The sequence below is a fragment of the Eptatretus burgeri genome, chromosome 16 (genome assembly GCF_056783735.1).
Source record: "Eptatretus burgeri isolate ZD-2024b chromosome 16, Ebu_testis_v1, whole genome shotgun sequence".
Taxonomy (NCBI): Eukaryota; Metazoa; Chordata; class Myxini; order Myxiniformes; family Myxinidae; genus Eptatretus; species Eptatretus burgeri.
This window is the reverse complement of record NC_140976.1, coordinates 40,655,868-40,679,446: the sequence shown is the minus strand read 5'-3', so window position 1 is coordinate 40,679,446 and position 23,579 is coordinate 40,655,868. Positions and strand designations below refer to the sequence as shown.

Sequence of the window (23,579 nt, the reverse complement as noted above, 5' to 3'; positions counted from 1 at the left end):
CTGGTAGACGAGCGGACATTTTAGTTGGCCCATTGGCCTGTTCCCCTCATGAGGCTCCCTCGCTGAGAGAATCTGGTAAGCAGGATCAGCGTCAGGAAAACGAGCCACATGTCCATACAGCCGCAGCTGACGCTCACGGACTATGCAGGTAACAAATCTCATCCGAGTCTCTCTCAGCAACCGCTCGTTGGACACAAAATCCGACCAGCGATAGCCAGGATTCTCCAAAGAAACCTGGTACCAAAGAAATTAAGTATCCATCTCAGATCCTTGGTCAGAGTGCAAGTCTCACATCCATAGAGCAAGACTGGAAGCACCAAGTACCTGAAGACTCGGACTTTCGTCCTCCCACACAGGTACCGGCAGCGCCAAACCCCATGATCCAGTGAATCCATGACTCCCCAGGCCTGACCCAGCCATCTGTTGACCTCTGGCTCACAGCCAGCAGAGACATGAATATCACTGCCAAGGTAAGTGAATCTCTCCACGACCTCAACATCCTCACCACAAATAGGCACAGACAGGACAGCAGCATCCAAGATGTCATTGAAAGCCTGGATCTTAGTTTTGACCCAGGAAACCCGTAATCCCAGCGGCTTCTGGTTCCAGCAAATGAGGACTCCTCATTTCAGCACCTCGAGAGCCCTCAAAAGGATATCCAGAGTCTCTGCAAAGATGACTGTGTCATCTGCAAAATCAAGGGCCTGTTGTCATGTCAGGTCAGATGTCAGGTCAGGTGGTGTACAAGACTGCTTCAATAGCACTAAACTTCTGGATTTTTTTAATATGACCTTTAAAATCATTATTTTATTTGAATTGAATTATAAACTTTAACACTACACAGGGTAAGGTGTTATATGAGGTCTCTAGTTATGTCCAGATTGTCTTTGCAATATCATTACTCAGAAAGAAATCTTAAAACACATCCCACAATGCCGGAGGTTAACTGACCACTGGCAGAGGATAGAGCTGCTGATAATATGTAAGCATATGGGAGTAACCCATGTAATGGGACCCTTGTAGATATGTAATATTAATCGGAGTAATCCACATGCCGCAAAATCCAGTTTTACTGCTCGATCACCTCCACTCGTTTTTGTTTCGCTTGTGGAACCAACTTATTCTGTTCAATCTCAATCTTCCTTTGAGGTGGTCACGATGACTGCTCACTACTTTCTGACATAATGTGGGGAACTTTAAAATGACGCAATCATCCCCAGAATGACTTGTGTGCATGTGCAGAAACCCCAAGCAACATTGGCCATCGGTGCACCCCAAAATATATTGTGTGTGCGAGATAAGGATTGTTAACTAAAATGACTCACAGAGCTTCAAAAATAAGTCAAAAATACTGTAAAAGTATTCATGTAAAAGTATTTGAGCAGTCTTATACACCATCTTATATAACATGTCCAAGTACTGCTAAATGGAAGGGTTTTGAAAGTGCCAAGAAGACGATTTGTGTTCTGCAGTGTTAAAGCATATAGTTGAATTGAAATAAAATAAAGACGTTAAAGGTCTTAGAAAAAAAATCTGTAAGTTTACCACTGAAGATGTCAGTGTCTTGTACACCACCTTATTTAATGTGTTACATTAGTTATTCGTGCTTGTTGTGTGTGTCCTTTATGACGTCATTAAAACAGTACTATTTCCTGTTTGGAATGATTTTCAATTTTGTTTGACTTCCAGGCAGGCGGACAGATTTAAAAAAAAGGTTATCTCCTCTCTGCGCACGCACAATCGGGATGAATTCAGAGCCAAGGTACTGCTAAAGTACAGGTTTGTTTTCCGATTCATGTTCAAAAAATAACATTTAATTGAAATTAAGTTGTTCTTCAATCATAAACTGACGTTTGTGGACAGACAGACAGAAGTGAACTAATTGCTAAATCCTGCTTTCCACTCCGCGTGCGTGGGGTAAAAATGAAATGTTCCATCGTGCAGTCACGTGATGACGTAGCACACTGATTGGTCGTCATTTAAAAGTACAGGTGGTGTTACCATAGTGATATGGTGAATGCTATGGTTCTCGGGAAGGAAGCATCATGTGAAAAGTTTGTTCAAAGAGAAATAATTAAAGTTTTAGCTCGTGAAGGTTACTCTACGTGGCAGTTTGCAGCCTGATTTCATATTTCTGCAGACACTGTTAGCAGGACTTTGTGGAGCTGGAGGATACACCATACTGGTCCTGTAGATCATGAAAGCGGTCAGGAAGAAAACTCAAACTTTCTCAAAAGTTATTTTAAGTAACTCAGGGTGTGTTCTCCACATGAAAGACTCACAGAGATCTTGCAAATGACCAAGCTGAAAGTACGGCGTTCACGTTTCTTCAATAACGGTACGATACACATTAGTGCAAAGTAGTCTCAGTGGATGTTTCGCTACCTGAAAACTTTTGCTGAGTTTGTCTCTCAGCAACATATACTGGTATGACATTTCTCACGAAGAAATATTAAGAGATTAATCAAATCAATACGCGATTATAAAAATTTTTAATGTTAATTTTCTGTTTTAAAATTTTAATACTAACAATGCTGATAATTAAAAATGCCCTTCTTCTTATCCCACTTATCTTGTCAATCAATTCCTCATGAGAAGAATTTATTCTGAACATGACATTCGAAGTGTTGTTGAACGCGGATTTCAAGAAGAGCAAAGTCTTTTTATCAGCAAGATAAGTGACTTGAGTCGTCTCTGACTATTCATGGAGAGACTAGCTTGTTAGAATAAATCAGAATAAACTTTCTTTTCCAGTAAGGAGCTATCTGTTGAACATAAATATTATTTATTTCGTAGAAGCAGCGGCTGTTCTTTTTGTATCACAGCACACTTGTTACCTCTGCCACCGAAGGTGGACGGAGGTTGTTTTCTGCCACTATTTGTCTGTTTGTCATCCTGCTCAGACAGACAACATCAAAAGTTGTGGACGGATTTGGACGAAACTTGGAGGACAGGTTGGGTGTGTGACAAGGATGAATTGATTCGACATTGGTGAAGATCCGGATCCGGATCCTGGTGAGATTTTTTTTTTTTCAAGTGATTCTTCACCATTGAGAGATGCCTCGACCACAGACATGCAGACAGACAGACAGACAGCAAATTGCATATTTTAGTATGATTTACCTGGGGATTTTCGAATTTGCATGATTCTTATCGTGCCAATTCGGTGTGAGTGCAGATCCTTCATTAGAGGCATTTTTGAGGATATTTGGGCGTAACTTTCATTGTGATTTTCCGGGAAAAAGTTTGGCAAAACAGTTTTATCGATCCAGGACCAGTAACTTTGAGTGTTGTTCACCTGCAGGAAGGGTAATAAAACACGGTGGGATGTACAAAATATATTCATAATATTGCACCAAGGGGGAAAAAGTTCAAGTTTTATATGGTGGGAGGTTTGTTGTGTAGTAGCCAAACAGTCAATTCCATGATTAAAAATAAAACACTTTCAGGCTGAATTAGACTTGAAATGAGGAAAGAACTGCTCAGATGTTTTTATGATCTACCATGAACCTTCTTTCTACATGGGGTTCAAATAAAAAAAAACAAATGCAGTACGTCACTCTGATGCCGTGCAGGTGGGAGCTAGCTTATTGTTTCTTACTCCAGTTAAGTCATGGTGAGCCAGAGATCCTGGATTTTTATCGCAGACTTTGTCAGGATCACCAATTTCCAGTCAATTTGTGTGGGTGATTAAGTGTAGTTGAGTTGTTGTTCATCTCGTGCATTTTGAGCAAGCAAATGGAACCATATCAGCAAGTCCGATGCATCACATATTTTGTACGCGTACCTTCTTAAAGGCAGCAATGAAATTCTTCTTCATAACTTTGTGCACAAGGAAAGAATTTGACTCCACTTGACCATAACACATGAGTAGGAGCAAAGTCACAAAGATTGTACAAAAGGCTAAATCGTGTCTCAGGTTCCTTTCGTGTTTTTCCCTCGTTATCCTCTGCTCAAGTTCTTCAGGAGGGATGGTTGGAATAATGGCATCTTTAAATGCAGGCATCTTCGTTTCATCTGCGGACCACATTTCGCACAAGGATACGTGAGGAACTTTCGGTGCAGGAGGAGGCCATCCAGCCCATCATGCCTGTGCTGCACCAACGGCCCAGTAGGCCTATCCATCTCCCATCCACATACAAAGTACCAACAGGTCCTGTCAATATCCCCATACCCTCTCTCTCCAGTTACCTATCTAATTCCCGTTTAAACTTATCCACCCCATCCACTGCCACTACCTTTCTGGGCAGACCATTCCATGCATTATCCACTCTTCGACTGAAAGACCCCAGCCTTAAAACTGCCCTAAACCCTCAAAACACATTTGACTGCAATGAACACATGGTTTGTGAAGTTGTAATTCACATATTTCGAACATTATATACATCTTCTTTACGAGCTCTAATGGTCAAGAAGAACAGACAAGCATAAGTTTATAAATAAGAAAATTTCACATTTCTTACGAGTAGTTTCTCCAGTGTCATTCTCCAGGTTTTTATGTAGGTCTTCTTTCATACTCTTCATCAAATCGTGTCCCGAGTTGGTGTCGTTTTTGATCAATTTAAGAGTTGAAAGCGTCAAAACCTATGGAAATAACACACAATGGCATACCGACACGTATCCAATATGAATTCCTGCAATAACAGCCCTTTTCCTCAAAATAACAAAACAATATATATATATATATATATTGTTGCGGATTCGCGCCCGCCGGCGTGCTGACGGCCACGTAACTCGAATCGCGGCACGCCGCCCACCGGACGGACAATCCAGTCGTGACCCTCTCGGACTAACGCCGGGAACCAGTCACGGGTGGACCTTTCGGTCTCACCGCGATCGAGCTAATCAGCCCCCGCGTGGGATAGGGTTGCTCGCCAAATTCGACCTACCTAAGTACCCACGCGGAGGGTAGACCGGGCGATCGCACCTCGCCGCAGGTCGACTTCGGACACGGGCCACTTAAGCGACCTGTTCCGTACTATCGGGATAACCGAGCGGTGTTATCGTCGACCTCGACGGTTCGATTAATTATCGGGCGTATTCAGCCCACTACCAACCCTTTACGTGAAGCAAGATGAGGATTCAATGAAAGAAATGACGAAGCGAAGCGGGAAACAGTTCAACACAAAAGCACATTTATTCGCGATGAACGGAAAGCACACATATTCAATTCCACCAAAAGCACACAGAAAAGAAAAACACAATTCAATTTACACAAAAAGCAAATGCGACAATGCAGATCTAATACCGATTACACGAGCACACGGCAACACTTATACAATTTTACTTCACAGACGGCGCCGACAACACATACCCAAAACCAAGGAAAGAATACCCTCAAGGATGAGGCGGGCCTGAGGCCGAGACCGGGTCGGGCCTACCCGTCTGGTGATGAGACGCGGAGCGGCGATGGTGCCTCAACTCCGCGGGCAGTGTCTGGTAGGGGGTGGGAAAGGGGCCCCCTTGGTCGCACTATCTCAGCGCGGGGGGAAACAGGAGGGGGTTGCTGATGCTCGGGGTATAGAGGATTTTTATTGTCCCGCGACGAGCGTCTCCACCTCGGCCAGGTCGCGCTGTCGGCCTCCCTGGGGTGCAGCTCCCTGCACGACGCGAGCACCCCCTCGTCTGCCCTCGCCGCCTCTCCACAGCTCCGTCCCCTCTGCTCCGACTCCAACGCACACGACGACCAGCTCCTTCTTGCCAACTCCACCGCCCGCGAAGTCTTAACTCTCTGTTCCCTCTCGACTCTACTACTCACTGGACTGACGAACACGGTCGCTTATATCAGCCCCGTGGCTTCGCCCTCTCATCTTTGACCTTTCACCTCGCTCCCCATTGGCCCGAGAAAAAGTGGGCGTGAATGCTTTTTGATCCATAAATTTGCATATATCGATCGCCCTCCAACGCCCTGGAGGCGGGGCCAATTCGCCCCTCGCTCACCGATTGGACGGCAAAAAGTGGGCGTGTGTCGTTTTTGATCCGTTTTTGAAGCACAAAATCCGTGATTTTGTACACGCTGTTCGGCGCGCGCCCTGCACGAGTCCAACACCGGTACCCACAAGCGGCGCAAGAACGGTGGCGATGCGACGGTTGCGAGGTGTGACGTGAAGGTCGTGGCGGTTGTGGTGAAGCGGCGTTGTGGTTGGTGGTTGTGGTTGTGGTGGTAATCATGGCGGTTGGTCCAAAATAAAGATAGTAAAAGAAAAACGGCTATCCTGAAGAGTCGCAGCACGCATAAATGACATGTATTCCCACTAGACAACGGGTTTGGGCCTAACTACACATGTACTTACCGAGATATCTCACCTAAGGGACCTGAATGGTGGTTTGCGAATTTGGTAACCACAACACTACCCCCTCCCCTTTTTACAGACTCGTCCCGAGTCGTCAAATTTTCGTGTGCCATCATGTGTAGTTTTCCCCTAGTACATTTTACCTACGGATCCCTGAGTGCGACATTCATGGTATTCGTGTCCCCAAAATAAATAACCTGAGGGCTGCGTAACTATCTAAACAAACTCACTCACACGGACGACTTAAATAAAATTGCCGGCGCTAGGACAGACATGCCGGGGGCGCACTCATATGTACAGTACATCTTAACCTTAACTTACAAATTTTACACTAAACCATGGCCCAGGATCACTGAACTCTGCAAAAGAAAAGCAGTTAACAGGGAGCCAGGCTGCTCGCATGCAGTCTCTGGCTCAAAACAATGCAGGTGACAGGGAACGTGGCTGGCTGCTCACACGCAGTCCAAGGCCTTCCCTTTTGAACTGAACGCAGTGAACCACAACGGTGCATGGGCTGCACAACGCAGTCTCCGTGCCAGCTCAAGTGGCACACGCAATGAAAACAACGAATGGATGGATGAGCACAAACACGGTGCACGGGCCGCCACTGCAGGCCTGTGTTGTAGCTGCCAACAGGGCAGTTCTCGCAGCTTGCAAACTGTTGCCTTGATCCTGGCGCACATGGCAATGAACAGGGGGGGCAAAGCAAAAATTGAACGGGGCTGGTGAACATGGGCAGTGGGCATGGCATGGCAAAGGCAGCAGGCAAACACAGCCCGCAGAAGAAGGCCGCTGCAGGCAAACACAGCCCGCAGATGAACTGGCCGGCACAGGCCTTGAAGAAAACAGCCAGCAGATGAACTGGCCGGTACAGGCCTTGCAGCACAACAACAGCTGCCGATGAAGTTGGCCGGCCTCTGCCTTGAAGTAAAACACGGCCAGCCGATGAAGTTGGCCAGCCTTTGCCGTTCAGTGGAGGTTGGTGGAGGGAGTGCGGTGGTGCTGGCCACTCGGAAGGCGGGCTCGGACCTACCTACCTGTCTCCCTCCCAACCTATCGCCTTTGCCTGTCACTGTACATACCCACTCCCTTAACTTGTCAAACCCCAATTTAGCCCCCTTAATTTTTTTTATTATTTTTTTTTCTTTTACTTCCCCACTATAAATCGTCCCCTAACCCCCTTTATCGTCCTTGTTCGGCTAACCTATCCTGTCACCTAGCCTACTCCCAACCCCTACGTTCCCTTCCCGGAGGGGAATAAGGGAGAGCTAGCGTCCTGTGTCGAGGCCCAACGAAGCCTCAGAATGGCCTCCCCAGAGTTCAGCGATCTATAACACAAAGTGGGTCCAGCGGCCCACAACGAGAGCGAGGGGATGGATGGTGCGGAGGGGTACATCTCCTAATCTACCCTAACCATTTAACTGTTAAACTACCCCGGGGCTTTCAACAAGCGCCTCTCGCTGAAACTATTGGTTCTAACAACCCAGATTCCCGTCGCCTGTGTTGGTGTCCTCACAATTTCGGGCCTCGCCCCCCAATTTTCTCTCCGTGCCCTCACACGGTCTCCTGGCTGGGACACGTGGCTCCCTTTGGCAGGCACGACCCTCTGCCGATTCTCCCGCTATGGCACCCCCGGGCACTACACTGCCTCCGAGCCTACCAGCTCCCTAACACCGGGGAGTGCCCCCCATGGCACCTCCCCTGAAACGCACACGTGGCAGGCCGGCCTCCCGGGCCCCTTTCCGAGGGTCACCCGTGCCCACAACACTGCCCACGCGGCTAATGGCGCCCCGGGCCCCCGCACCAAGCAGGCGCACCCGTGCCCACTACGCTATCCCGGCCCCCCATGGGCCCTTGGCCTACCGCGGCCGACTAGCCTGGTGCCCGGGGTACCCACTCAGCGATACTCACCTTTCGCAGCCACGCTCCCAAGCCCGTCAACAGGGCTCCTGCACCCCTCCAAATGGGTTTCGAGCCTACATTCCCACCAACAGCAAAACTACCTCCATTTTTGTTAATTTGACTAACCCAGCTAACTCACTCTACTCTGACCCCGGGGTCCCTTGGGCGGGAGTCACTCCTCCCCCCAATCACTCATCGCACCATGCATTCCCCATTCGCTCCATACACACAGACCCGCTGGCCTCACTCACTCACCAAGCACATGCACTCACCTCATAACTCACCAACAACTCTTCAACACACACACCACTGAACTCTGCCATCCTCCTAACTACATCCCCTAACTAACTCGTGCTCCCACGTCGTCCCTTAAACTACAGCACGTTCCTTTTAACCTACGCAGCTAAGCTACGTCCCCTCTACACATCCACAAGTCTGTCACTGTCTCCTAATCATCATTTTATTTCCCAACCTAAAGCTCACTAAATCCCTCTACCTAATCCATTCCACGGACTCCATGAGGACTTACCCCTGCCCCATGAAGTCGGTCTAACTAAGCTAACCCTTCCCCCTAACTAGTTTTCATCCTGTGCCCCTGGTAAGGGGGTCTTCCACCCCTTGCCCAGGAATCCTGTGCACCCGAAAGTGAGGCTTGTTTTTTTTTAAATTTTTTTTCCATGCGCAGCACCTGCGCGGCAACTCGCGCACTTTGCACCTGCCCGTGACGTCATGCAGCTGCACGTGTTCCTCGTCCCTCCTTGGACGGTACCATCCGGCAGAGATACCCCTCCTGCCGGATTCCAACCCCACGTGCAGCCATGACGTCACCGTGCGCATAAAAAAAAATAAAAAAAAACACAAGCCCCACGTCTCGAGGGGTTCCCCACGCGAACACATGTGCTTTGCCCGTTGGAGCTTAACACACACGATCGCGTGGAAAACCCGTCCGGTCCAAATCCATTTACCTGCCTAAACTTTGTCCGTCCGCGGGATCGGCAAATCCACCGCTGGCGTTTCCGGACCGGGACTTCACTCTCGCAAGCGAGCACGTGACGGTCTCGTGCGTTGCACAGCACGGACCGCGTGCTCACTGCTGGGCGAACCCGGCACGGTCCCCGAAACAACTACAGCCGCTACTCGGCTTTCTTTCTTCTGTCGCCTTCGTCGTCGCCATTCAACCCACGTACACCTGCGTGTTACGACGCACACAGTCCACTCCATCACATTCAAACCGGGAGACGCGGCTGCGTGCTCCCGCATGCCAACCGACATCTCCCTCACATACCGCTCTCTCACACACACGGTCTCCCTTGCACACAGCGACCTTACACACGGCCGTTCACCCACGCGTGCCTCACTTCTCACACAAACCATACTACTCACACACGCGGGGGCACTCAACCGCTGTGCCTCATCCACACACGCGGGGACACTAACCCGCGGTGCCTCACTCATACTGGCCGTTTCATCCACACACACGGCCTCACTCACACACGGTGCCTCACCCACACACGGCGTGCTGGGAAGCACGTACTCTGGCACAATCGCCACCACACCACTCACACACGGGGTCGCTTCCACACACGGGGACGCACTCACACCTTGCACCACACACACAGGGACAACCACACTGGGGATTCGTGTCCCCACAAGGGTCTCCGGGGCCTCTATACCCCCCAAGCTCTCCGTGCACCCGTTCGCAGCACTCGTCCCCTCAACCTCGCAAAGCACGACCGAACTCACCTGGTCGTGACTCGCCTCAAGGGGGCATACTCCCTCCCCTCGTTCCTGGAGGAGGCCATCCAGGTGCTCGCACTGGGTCTCCACCCAGTCCGCCAGCTCACTCCTATTATCCTCCACTACCTCCGTGTGTGTGTGTGTGCGTCACTTACCCCGTCTTCATCGTGTTGTCTCCTCTATTTTTTCTGTCTCCCGTGTCTCTATACATTTATAAGTTTCTGTCGTCGTCACCTCGTGTCTCGTCTCACACGTTTTGGTCTCCCCATTTAATTTTTCCCGCTTGGTCACCGTCGATTCCTCTGTCACGACCCTTGCCCAACACGCCCCCCGAATTATTTTTTCACCCGCCTCCACCGCGGGCCTGTCAGCCGTTGCACCCCCTTCCAGCTCGTTTGCTCCCACACGTGGAGTCGCCATTCCCAGCTCCCTGGTCACGGCCTTCATGCCCGCCTGCAGGCATCGGCCCATGTTCTGCGTCTCACCCCGCAGCTCTTTCATTTCTTCCCTCATTTGCTGTGTATTCGCATCCATCGTCGTTTTCACTTCATTTGTATTTGTATCCATCTTTTCATCCATTTTTTGTGTATTCGCATCCATCTTTTCGTTCATTCCTTTCATTTCGTTTTTCATTTGTATTTGTATCCATCTTTTCTGTCATTGCCGCCAGCATGGCGCATAACTGGGCCATGTCGGATGCACTCAGCTGAGCCGTTTCGGCAAGGGTTGGGGAAGGGTTTTGGTGGAGAGGGGGGGGGGAGGTGTCATACACCGCGGCTGCTGCCGCACCTATTTCGGGCTCTGGGTTCAGTTGGGCGAGTTCATGTTCCTGCACGGGCATTCCATCCTGGGCCATGGATCCTACACCTTCTATATCCATTTCTAATACCCCCGGCTCCGGCTCGCCTTGAGACGCCATCTTGCTTCTCTTAAAGGGTTAATTTCGCTCGCTCGTAATTTGGAGGGAATCGGGGGTCGCTTCTCTCACCCCTGGACCGATTCCCGTGAATTTAGCCGGAGACAGGAGAGCCCGTTTTCCTGTTCTCCGATACCAGTGCCGCGAGGAGGGCGATGAATTTGTATCGCACGACCTGACACCAGTGTTGCGGATTCGCGCCCGCCGACGTGCTGACGGCCACGTAACTCGAATCGCAGCACACCGCCTACCGGACGGACAATCCAGTCGTGACCCTCTCGGACTAACGCCGGGAACCAGTCACGGGTGGACCTTTCGGTCTCACCGCGATCGAGCCAATCAGCCCCCGCGTGGGATAGGGTTGCTCGCCAAATTCGACCGACCTAAGTACCCACTCGGAGGGTAGACCGGGCGATCGCACCTCGCCGCAGGTCGACTTCGGACACGGGCCACTTAAGCGACCCGTTCCGTACTATCGGGATAACCGAGCGGTGTTATCGTCGACCTCGACGGTTCGATTAATTATCGGGCGTATTCAGCCCACTACAAACCCTTTACGTGAAGCAAGATGAGGAGTCAATGAAAGAAATGACGAAGCGAAGCGGGAAACAGTTCAACACAAAAGCACATTTATTCGCGATGAACGGAAAGCACACATATTCAATTCCACCAAAAGCACACAGAAAAGAAAAACACAATTCAATTTACACAAAAAGCAAATGCGACAATGCAGATCTAATACCGATTACACGAGCACACGGCAACACTTATACAATTTTACTTCACAGACGGCGCCAACAACACATACCCAAAACCAAGGAAAGAATACCCTCATGGATGAGGCGGGCCTGAGGCCGAGACCGGGTCGGGCCTACCCGTCTGGTGATGAGACGCGGAGCGGCGATAGTGCCTCAACTCCGCGGACAGTGTCTGGTAGGGGGTGGGAAAGGGGCCCCCTTGGTCGCACTATCTCAGCGCGGGGGGAAACAGGAGGGGGTTGCTGATGCTCGGGGTATAGAGGATTTTTATTGTCCCGCGACGAGCGTCTCCACCTCGGCCAGGTCGCGCTGTCGGCCTCCCTGGGGTGCAGCTCCCTGCACGACGCGAGCACCCCCTCGTCTGCCCTCGCCGCCTCTCCACAGCTCCGTTCCCTCCGCTCCGACTCCAACGCACACGATGACCAGCTCCTTCTTGCCAACTCCACCGCCCGCGAAGTCTTAACTCTCTGTTCCCTCTCGACTCTACTACTCACTGGACTGACGAACACGGTCGCTTATATCAGCCCCGTGGCTTCGCCCTCTCATCTTTGACCCCCTCCCTTCGACCTTTCACCTCGCTCCCCATTGGCCCGAGAAAAAGTGGGCGTGAATGCTTTTTGATCCATAAATTTGCATATATCGATCGCCCTCCAACGCCCTGGAGGCGGGGCCAAATCGCCCCTCGCTCACCGATTGGACGGCAAAAAGTGGGCGTGTGTCGTTTTTGATCCGTTTTTGAAGCACAAAATCCGTGATTTTGTACACGCTGTTCGGCGCGCGCCCTGCACGAGTCCAACACCGGTACCCACAAGCGGCGCAAGAACGGTGGCGATGCGACGGTTGCGAGGTGTGACGTGAAGGTCGTGGCGGTTGTGGTGAAGCGGCGTTGTGGTTGGTGGTTGATGTTGTGGTTGGTGGTTGATGTTGTGGTTGTGGTGGTAATCATGGCGGTTGGTCCAAAATAAAGATAGTAAAAGAAAAACGGCTATCCTGAAGAGTCGCAGCACGCATAAATGACATGTATTCCCACTAGACAACGGGTTTGGGCCTAACTACACATGTACTTACCGAGATATCTCACCTAAGGGACCTGAATGGTGGTTTGCGAATTTGGTAACCACAACAATATATATATATATATATATATATATATATATATATATATATATATATATATATATATATATATATATTTGTCATCAAAGGTTTATAAGATATAACCCCTGAAACGTACATTTGATGACCAATAAATAAATAAATAAATAAAATACTCGCTTCAGTTTATCTTCCTGGATGCAAAGGTAAAGAGTGTTGTCAAGTGAACTTTTGTGTTAGACAGTGTACAATGTATGGTTACCTTGATGGGTTGGATGAAGAACAGTGAGATGATAAAAGAACTGAAGAAGCGAAGGAGCCAGCGGTTTGCTTTCTCTGGACCCCACTCCATGCTGTAAAGAATCACAAAAAACCCCGAAGTGATAATGGTGAGGACCACGATGGTCCACGCGATGTAGATCGTCCAGTAAGGCAGATATCCTGAACTGAACTCCAGACTATGATGTTTTGCTCTCCGTCTTCGAAAGATCTGCACAACGAGCAAGCTCACAGGGATTTCCATAAGGGAACTGACGATTATGATGAAGATGTCTCCCGGAGTGAATGGCCCTATCTTCAGTGTTTCTGGTTTTGCAGTTTCAAACCACATTGCATTGGTGATCATCATGAGAAAGAGAAGCAGGAAGCAGCAAGCCAGGCGCTGTAAACTGGTGAATGGATTCCTGGCATATTGTAGGAATATGGAGGACCTGGAAGGACAGAAGCAATGGTCTTCAGAACAACATTGAAATGCCTTTTATTAAACAGTCATGAAAGGCTCTTGCAGGGGGTTTTACATTTATAACTTGTTGGGTAAAGACATCGGAAACCGCCAATGAAGTGTCCCTGCTGCAGGATGGTGCAGAGGTCGTACATTTACCTGAGAGCTGTCTCGTCTGGGTTTGATTCTCAGCCTGACGCTGAACCGTCAAGTTGGCAGAGTGGCATCAATGAGTGTGTGATGCCTTGGGTGGACAGGGACCTGTGTGCTGGCATTAATTTGTGGATGTTAAAGATCCCACAGTACTTTTACCCTGTGCTCGCTCGCGAAGCAAAAAGCAGGGTTCGGCATTCGGTTGCGTACGTGTGGCGTGCGTGCCCGTCTGTATTTCAAAAATACATTTTCTCAGCAACTGTTGGTCCGATTGACACGAAATCTTACCATAGGAGTGCCTCCGCCTGTCTAATTTTTTCATTCATAATTATGACGTCATAGGTCACGTAGTACAGGTGCCATCTTGGATAAATCGAAAAGAAAGTTACACCTCTATATCTCTGAAACCGCTTCACGGAAAAAATTGAAACATGGCTTATTGTCAAGTACTCCCCTTGGGGAATAAGATTTGTTAATGATGATGTCATCATTACCTTAATTGTGACGTCATAATTCGACAAGTACAACACTTGATTTGATCAGGATGAATTTTATTTCCCTGCAATTTTTGGTCCGATTGACAAGAAATTTTCACCATAGGAGCACCTCCTCCTGTAGAATATTTTAATGATAATCATGATGTCATAAGTCATGTGGTACAGGCACCATCTTGGAAAAAAAAAACGAAAAACGTTGCACCTCTATATATCCAAAACCGTTGACTGCACAAGGTAAGTATTTCATGAATACCATCTAGTTTTTTCATTGCAGTCAGTGATTTGTCACTGGAACCCAAAACAAATTTTAACTTCCTGCCCTCAAAACCATTTTGGAAGTTATCATTTTGAATTGTAGGGTGGGGGGTTGATCAGTGATGTATCGCTGCAACTTACACCTATTCTTATTCTTTTTTCATATGCAGCGCATTGCTGTGGGTAGCGTCATTTGCTGGGGGAATAGCTGTGCCACTGATGCAGTGCCCACTGTCGGTTAAAGCAGAAATTTAGAACTTGTCCAGGATGTTGGCGATAGCTCATCTATTTTTTATTTATTTTTGTATGCAAAGTTGAAGTTCATGGAGTAGCTAGAACATGGAATGGATCAGGATGTAACAGAATATGAACAGTAGAAAGAGAGTGGGGCAACACAACAACAACAAGGTGGAGGGACAACATAGAGGGAGACTTGGACAAATAAGGGATTTGGGGAAGAATGAGGGGTAGGTGAGGACACACGGAGTAGACAAGATTAATACAGACGGAAACTCTCTCATGAAGGAAAATCTCGAAAGTTGGGAAGAGGTGGGCTTGAGAAGGGTTAATGTGGGTAGATAAGATCATAGTTTTAGATGGGGGATGATCTGAGTCTCTTGATCGAGAAGGACACCATGACATCTTTAACGTCCACCCACCATTGTCAGCAGACAGAGCGCCCAGTTTAACGTCCATCCGAGGGATGGCACACACACTGAAGAATCGCCCCGCCTTCCAGGACCAGGATGACAGTTTATAGCTGGGTCGAGATTCAAAGGCGAGTGTGCCTACCTCTAATCCATCCTGTCAACTCTAATTTACACATATTGATCGAATGACCCCAACTAGAGATTGTATGCAAAACACGAGCAGTCTTTAGGTTCTGAAATTAGACGAAATGACCTCACCATAGATGGGCATCTGAGAAGTTGTTTTTTGTCTCCACTGAGAACTGTCTCTTTTTATCACACAGCATTGTTTCATCAGCTGGCTTGGCTAGTGCAGATGTCCTCTCGTGTTCATATCCCAGCCACACGTTGAAAATGAAGTGAAAACTGGGAAGAGAAATGGTAGTTTTCCGTGTGTCATTTCAAATATGGCGAAGCATTTTCATCACTCTCTTGAGTTGGAGAACAAATTGCCAAACCTCGATATTCATTCGTTTATGGTAATACAATTAAAGGGGAGGGTTTGCAAAGAATTCCGAAGTCGCATTATAAATTTGTAGAAGTCTTGTAAGATCAAGTAATTGAGATTTGAAAATGCAAGACGTACGTTTGCTCAGTCTGGGCATCGTGAAGAAGGATCTCACTAAGGAACCAACTTCTGTTGTGTCCTTCACCAGAGCTGTCGTTCCAGATTCTCAGGGACTGGGGATTTCCGGGACAGCTATTCATGGGCAGTATGAAGGCTCGAATGCTTCCTCGTTGAAAACCCTGCAACACTCATGGAGGCATTCTATCCATATCAGCATCAAATAATCCAAGTAATTGCTATAAATACGAGGGTATGGTGTGAAAGAAAGTTACACTGTCACACATTTTCCAGAAACTCAGATACTTAATTGAACCTTCACAATATTTTCTCACCAGATGGCTATCAGGTCTCATGAGACTAACAATTTTGTCATGGAAGTGTCTTGCATCCACTTCCCTGATTCTTTGCAATGAAAGGGTTTTCAGTGAGATCTGTTGCTTGTATGTGACTATATTTGCAATTGGTATCCCATGATGACCTCGAACGTGGATATGTTAGTAATCTGCCCTTCTACCACCTCATTCAAACTATTTTGAGGATATCTATTTATGAGGATATCATACTCAAAAATGGCAATGCCATTGACCGTTCACCCTTATGCTCTGCACATTCGTCATTCCCTAACCCTTTCTCTCAAGTCGTCCCAAACTTGTTTCCCTTCTATCCTCATTCATCCCACACTCATGTCCTTGCACCTTTCTCTCTCTCTCTCTCTCTCTCTCTCTCTCTCTCTCTCTCTCTCTCTCTCTCTCTCTCTCTCTCTCTCTCTCTCTCTCTCTCTCTCTCTCTCTCTCTCTCTCTCTCTCTCTCTCTCTCTCTCTCTCTCTCTCTCTCTCTCTCTCTCTCTCTCTCTCTCTCTCTCTCTCTCTCTCTCTCTCTCTCTCTCTCTCTCTCTCTCTCTCTCCCTCTCTCCCTCTCTCTCTCTCTCTCTCTCTCTCTCTCTCTCTCTCTCTCTCTCTCTCTCTCCCCTATCATCTTCCTTTCTTTTTCCTTTTTTCCAATCTATCTCCAACATACCCCCTCATATATCCCCCACCCCCCACCAGCCCTTGATAGTCTACTCCTAATCATAGTTTTCATCAAAGTGTGCCATCTGCAAACTGAAGCAAGTCTATGATGGAAATGAAAGCATTGGTGTTGTCAAACACTATGTATACCCCCCACCCCCCCCCACAACCCCGAATCTTCTACCACTCCATGAAGGCACCCCCACCCCACCTTTCTACCACTCCCCCAAGACACATCATTGACTGTGATCCTTGGTTTTGGTGTATGCTTAGGGAGGCATTTCTGATTGATTGTTACAACTGGAGAAGACAAGTGCCATCATTTATGTGCAAATCGGGAGAGAATAGCTGGTGGTGTATACAGCGTATCAACAAAATTGTAACTTTCATTTAAACCATCCAAATATCTTCCAAAAAATAGAAAGAAAAAAACATTGGCTTTTTTTTTTCTTACCTTGCAAAAGCCATTATCCAGTTCAAAAGTTCCACTTGATGTCTGGGTGAAGCTAATTCGACAGAAGATGTTGGACTTTGTGCCTGCATTCGGCATGCCTCCAGTACAAATGGCGATTAAATAACGGTACTGATTACTCGTATTACTGCCTTTCACAGGAAGGACCTTCCACTGCAGAAATGAAAATATTACAGGAGTAAACTTTGGAACGAGACTTATTTTCTTGCATATCACACTACTTATGCAAATTAGTATTGGATTACAGAGAAAGAGGCCATTGGGCCCATCATGCCGGTATCACATATATCCATCCACACCGCCACGTTAACTTTATCTGTCAATTTACTCATCTGCTTTGTTCGTTTCTATAATGAATGCCACAAACTCTATTCTTACCACATTTCATCGAATTTAACATTCACAACCGTTTTATTATATAGTTACATCTCCCATTTAATCTTCTGGCAGGGAATAAGTTTGGTCAGGGTATCCGGACAAACAATGGTGGAATTTTTAGAGATTTTTCAAGATCTTTCACAAGCACAACTTGGAAGTACAGGGTCTATAGAAAGTGCACATCCTCTTTCAAAATTTTCACCTTTATTGCCTTATAGCCTGGAATTAAAACTGCATTGAAACACTTTTTCACCTTTATTTACACATCATAACCCACAATTTCCAAGTGAAAAACAAATTCTACCATTTTCAGAAAATTAATTAAAAATACAAAACTAGAATATTGTTGCGAATTCGCGCCCGCCGGCGTGCGAACTGCTGCTTTCCACTAATAGTAGCAGCTCGCCCACCGGACGGACAATTCAGTCGTGACCTTCCTGAGCAACGCCGGAACCCTGTCACTGGTGGGTCTTCAACCCCACCAAGGCCCAGCCAATTTTCTACCCGCGCAGGATAGGGTCAATCGCCGAATCTCGATATACCTAAGTACCCGCGCGGATAGCTAACCGGGAGACCGTACCTCGGCGCAGGTCGGCTTGGGACACGAACTGTTTAAGTGGTCCGTTCCGTTTTGCAGTGATAACCGAGCGGGTATTATGGCCCGACCTCGCCGGATTCGATTCTATTTACCGGGTATTTAAAACCCCACTAATTATTCCGCGATGCAAGATGGCATTTCAATGTGGGGAAAGGAGGACGCGACGAACGGGGTACATTTGAACAAAGCACATTTATTTTACACGTACACATATACAGTCAATCATGCAGGCAAACAAAAGCAAGGGAAGCACTACGACCGAATATGGTTATTATTAATGTACAGTCACTTAACAGTTTTTACTTGTCAGACTCGGCGCCACAAGATTCACTCAAAAGAAAAGGAAAAGGCCACTCTCATAGACGAGAGTGGCAGACAGGGTCCGTGGATCTTTATATTGCGTGAGCCTTGGTTGACCGAATGAGCCCACGAGACCAATGCGGGTTACCTGCACCCTCTTGGTGCGACGATGGGCAGGTCGCGACGTCTGTTCCCCACGGCCGCTAGGACAGCCGCGCCGGATTGTGGCCTTGTGACGATGGGCACGTCGCGACGTCTGTTTCCCACGGCCGCTAGGACAGCCGTGCCTGATTGCGGCCTTGCCAAGGCGAGGTGATCCAGGCCCCGGCCAGCAACGCGGTTGAGAGGAACGAACGGGTCTTTTAGTGTTCTGTCAGAGTTGATGCTCTTACGACCCCGTCCGCTCCTCAGCGATGCGCGAACTGTGCTGAGGTCCGATTACCTCAGACTGCCTTGGCGCTGGCAAGCTCTCCACGGCTGTGGTCTCCACGCAGCTCCTTGGCTTTCCCCGACTGACTCTCTCCAGACTTCGGGCTCCACTTGGCTCTCCGACCCCTCCAGACTGCCTGAACCGGTGCTCTGCACGGCCTTTTATAGGGCTGGTGAGACGAGATCTGATCTCCGCACTCTCACCTCTGACCTCTGCCTGGAAAGCGGACGTGGTAGAGATCACCGGCCCTCTGGATCCGATTCTCCGAGAGCGAAGCTTCCACACAGAGCGGACGTGGTAGAAATCAACACCCTTCGACCCCCACAGGCCCTGCCCCTTTCTCTCCTGTGATCCGTTTTTCGAGGCGAAGCTTTCACTCAGAGCGGACGTGGTAGAAATCACCAGACTTGCGCTCACAACGAAACCTACTGCGTCGGTTTGCATCGATGCTGTTCGCTGGGGACTCGCTGCGGCTGGTGCAAATATGGCGTCATTTCGGAGACGAAGGTGAGGCGATGTTTGTGGCGTGGAGATGTTGACGGTTGCTGGCGGAGTGGTGAGGATGGCGTGGTTGTTGAGAGGCAGGTGTGGTTGTGGTTGGTATTGTGGTTAAGGGGAGCGATGTTGGTTGTAATGGTGGTGGAGATGTGGTTGGTTCAAAATAACGATAGAAAAAGAAAAACCTACCTCAAAGGATCACAGCCCTGTGACACGAATAAATTCCCATTAAACAACGGTGGGGAAATCTAACTGAACACAGGCTTATCGATCTAACTGAACTACGGACCTTTATGGTGTTCTGCGAATTTCCACAGCCGTAACAATATCTTGGTTGGATAAGTGTCCACCACCCTGAGTTGATACTTGGTGGAAGCACCTTTGACAGCAATTACAGCTGTGAGTCTGTTGGGATAGGTGTCCACCAACTTTGTACACCTTGATTGGGCAATACTTTCCCATTCTTCTGAACAAAACTGTTCAAGATCAGTCAAGTTGCGTGGGGAGCGTTGATGGACAGCAATCTTCAAGTCGTGCCACAGATTTTTGATTGGATTTAGGTCGGGGCTCTGACTGGGCCACTCGAGGCCATTTATCTTTTTGTTCCTTAGCCACTCCAGTGTAGTTTTGGCTGTGTGCTTTTGGTTGTTGTCATGCTGAAAGGTGAACTTCCATCCCAATTTCAGCTTTCTTGCAGAGGGCAGCAGGTTTTCCTCTAGGATTTTTCTGTTTTGCTCCATCCATTTTCCCTTCCATCCTGACAAGTGCCCCAGTCCCTGCTGATGAGAAACATCCCCATAACATAATGCTGACCCCACCATGCTTCGCAGTCGGGATGGTGTTCTTTGAGTGATGTGCTGTGTTGGGTTGGGTTTGCACCAAAGAAAATGTTTTGCATTTCGGCCAAAAAGTTCCATCTTGGCTTCGTTCGACCACAAAACCTTTTGCCACATTGCTTCAGAATCTCCCTAGTGGGTTTTTGCATTCCTCAAATGAGGCTCAAGGTGGGCTTTTTTGAGTAATGGCTTCCTTCTTGTTGCCCTGCCATACAGGCCAAATGTGTGGAGTGCTTGGGATATTGTTGTCACATGCACACAGTGACCAATATTTGCTATAAAGGCATGTAGCTCTTTCAAAGTTGCCATTGGCCTCTTGGTGGCCTCTCTGATCAGTCTCCTCCTTGCTTGGTCATCCAGTTTGGAGAGACAGCCTGATCTAAGTAGGGACTTGGTGGTACCATATACCTTCCACTTCTTAATGATTGTCTTGACTGTTCTCAAAGGGATAGTCAAGGCCTTTGAAATATTTTTATACCCATCCCCTGATCTGTGCCTTTCCACAACTTTATCCCAGAGGTCTTTTGAAAGCTCTTTAGGTCTCATAGTTGAGTCTTTGCTATGAAATGCACCACCCAGCAGAGGAAACCCACAGAAACAGCTGATTTTATTCTGAAATAATCAGAATCATGACAATTTAACACAGGTGGAGGCCAATTAAGTTGGTGTGTGATTTTGAAGGTGATTGGTTACACCTGAGCGAATTTACAATTGCTATTATAAGAGGGGTCGACACTTATCCAACGAGGATATTCTAATTTTGTATTTTTAATTAATTTTCTGAAATTTGTGGAATTTGTTTTTCACTTGGAAGTTGTGGGTTATGATGTGTAAATAAAGGTGGAAAAAGTCTGATTTAATGCAAGTTAATTCCAGGTTATAAGGCAACAAAAGGTTAAAATTTTCTAAAGAAGGTGCTGGCTTTCAAGAGGCACTGTAGATTGACCAGGTGGTTTTATTCCAATCTGAAGGACGGTATAACGTATAAACATATAACACCCACTTTTGGAACTGGATCAGGGTGGCAGTTTTTAGTTTATTTGGCTACATGGGAGGGCAGTCTAGTGGAGCTTATCCAGCAGCAGACAGCTTAGAGGTGAACTCAACACCAACTGAGCAATCCTGTTTTCCCTCAGATGAGAACACCAAGTCTTCTAGACCCTGTGCCCACCCTAAACACAAAGAGCATCTAGGCCTGTTACTTTGACATTTTTATCTTGCCAAAACGAAGTTTTTGCAAGTTATGTTAGTCAGCTTGTATGTTTTTTTTTTGTTTGTCTGTAACCACGTATAAAAAATTCTGCAGAGCACAGTTATCATTGGAAATTTTTGTAACTTCGCATATCAGAGGCCTATAGAGGTCCCTTTCAGCGCATAAAATTTTGAAGGTCAAGGTCAAAGGTCAAGGTCACTTTGTCGCAAATCAGGGGAGTCGACGAAACCCTTATTTTTTGAGTAATTTTGATCGGATCGTCTTCAAACTTCATGGCAATATAGTTCATGGTCTGGCGCTCAGCTGATTAATTTTTGGTGGCGATTGGCCTTGACCTTCATGGTTAGCGCCTAAGGTCAAACATATTTGACCCCAAGGTCAAATTTTGAAATCTTAGATACCATATCGAGTAATACCTCATATGAAAGCGCTTGATAAGTGCTTTCCAGATCTGTCAAAAGTTTGACGCTATGACGTCATTTGATGACGTCATGACGAAAAAACGGCTTTTTCATGAAAATTGTATTTTATTTGTCTGTAATCATTGGAGTTTTCACCTTTATATCACTCTGTAGAGCACAATTCTCATCGGAAACTCTTGTGGGTACACATATCGTAGTATTATTACAATACCCTTCAGCACACATAAAGGTCAAGGTCAAGGGTCAAGGTCACTTTGCGGTAAATCATGGAGGTCGACGAAACCCTTATTTTTTGAGTAATTTTAATCGAATCATCTCCAAACTTTATGGGAATGTAGTATACGGTCTGGCACTCAGCTGATTAATTTTTGGTGGCAATTGGCCTTGACCTTCATGGTTAGCGCCTGAGGTCAATCATATTTGACCCCAAGGTCAAATTTTCGAGTTTTAGGAACCATATCGTGTAGTACCTCAAATTGAACACCTCGATGAGTGCTTTCTAGATATGTCAAGCTTGAGACATTATGACGTCATTTGGTGACGTTTTGAGGAAAACGCATATTTTTCATGGTTACTCTGTAGAACGATTCTCATCGGAATCTCTCGTAGGCAGATATTCCTCAAGGAGTCGCTCCTGGTGGATAGCAGCTCTGTTCACCTCAGTGTGACCTTAAAGAAGTCACACATGGTCACCTTTTGGCAAGATACAGGTCACCCTGCGGGTAACCTTGGTTTATTTATTTATTTTTTGGTCTTGCACATTTTTGGTCTTGGTCTTCCTTTTTGGTCTTGCACCCTATGCCTTTTCTTGGCTCTGTCCCTTCCAGGTTTCTGCAGGGTGCACACCATCTGCCAGTAACTCTTGTTGTTAAACTTCCAAAATCCATGCTCACTGCTCATCTCCACTCATTTGTTTCTCTTTTCTCTCACCCCTGTGTGTCCTTCTCCCCCTCCCCTTGCTCTCACTATCACTTCTACTCTGCTGTTGATGTTTTGCTTTTTCCTTTCTGCTTTAGCTTTTCCATAAGCCTCGATCATGTACCCAAAAAAGAAGCCTTTCATTGAGGTCATGGAGCTGTTCACGCATTACTGCCAGCGTTGCACAGCTTAAAAATCCCACCATGATAGAAGTCTGTTGCAACACTTTGCAACGAGCTACGAATGTTTATCTGGACTGCCTTGTCATTTTCATAGTGCTGGCCTCTCATGTGATCTTTCAAGGGTAGTCTGAGTGGGGCCAAGTTCAGACTGTATGGAGGTGGAAGGGGTGGGGGAGCACTTCCCAGCCATTCTATGAGATTTCCTCCAATGTCAGACACGCAGTGTGAGATCTAGTGTTGCCATGTTGAAAGTCGACAGCTTTTTTTTTTTTCCATCGGCCGCTTTGTCACGATATGGAACAGGAAGTCATCGCCCTTAGCAGCAGGTCGTTGAAGTAACTGTGATGATGCATTCATGCATATTTTTGTGTTCCTCTGTGTGCAAATGGGGAACCAAACAGGAACAAACTTTCTGATATCCCAAGGTTGCTATCATCTCCTTTACAGTACGGTGTACTATGCCAAGCTGCGCTGCGATCTCCTTAACAATCACTCTTTGGTCCTCACTGATGAGCGCATGAACTTTCTGCTCGTTGCATTCAGTTGTGGCACTTCTCAGCCGACCACAACGTGGCTGATCAGCGATGTCCGTGTTTCTGTCTTTGAAGTGTTTCACCCACCTTCTGACACTGCTAGCGCCCGTGCAGGCATCTTCGTACACCTGACTCAATCGGCCGTAGATATCTGCAGCCGAGTTGTTTTCCTTCAGGAGTGTCAGTTAAAAGCTAGATGTTGTGGTAT

General features: G+C 47.4%; 1 protein-coding gene across 3 annotated transcripts in view; it reads right to left on the bottom strand.

Annotated features, from left to right (window-relative positions):
* Positions 1-23,579, bottom strand: part of LOC147010920 (polycystin family receptor for egg jelly-like) — a 136,679-nt gene that overhangs the window by 11,488 nt on the left and 101,612 nt on the right. For all 3 annotated transcript variants that reach the window (XM_085858651.1, XM_085858652.1, XM_085858653.1), the window contains 7 exons: positions 17,046-17,216; positions 15,603-15,763; positions 15,236-15,382; positions 12,964-13,411; positions 4,464-4,584; positions 3,788-4,017; positions 3,124-3,298 (listed from right to left, as the gene is read on the bottom strand). In XM_085858651.1, coding sequence (XP_085714777.1) covers positions 3,124-3,298; positions 3,788-4,017; positions 4,464-4,584; positions 12,964-13,411; positions 15,236-15,382; positions 15,603-15,763; positions 17,046-17,216 — 1,453 coding nt within the window. The remainder of the gene's footprint in view (positions 1-3,123; positions 3,299-3,787; positions 4,018-4,463; positions 4,585-12,963; positions 13,412-15,235; positions 15,383-15,602; positions 15,764-17,045; positions 17,217-23,579) is intronic.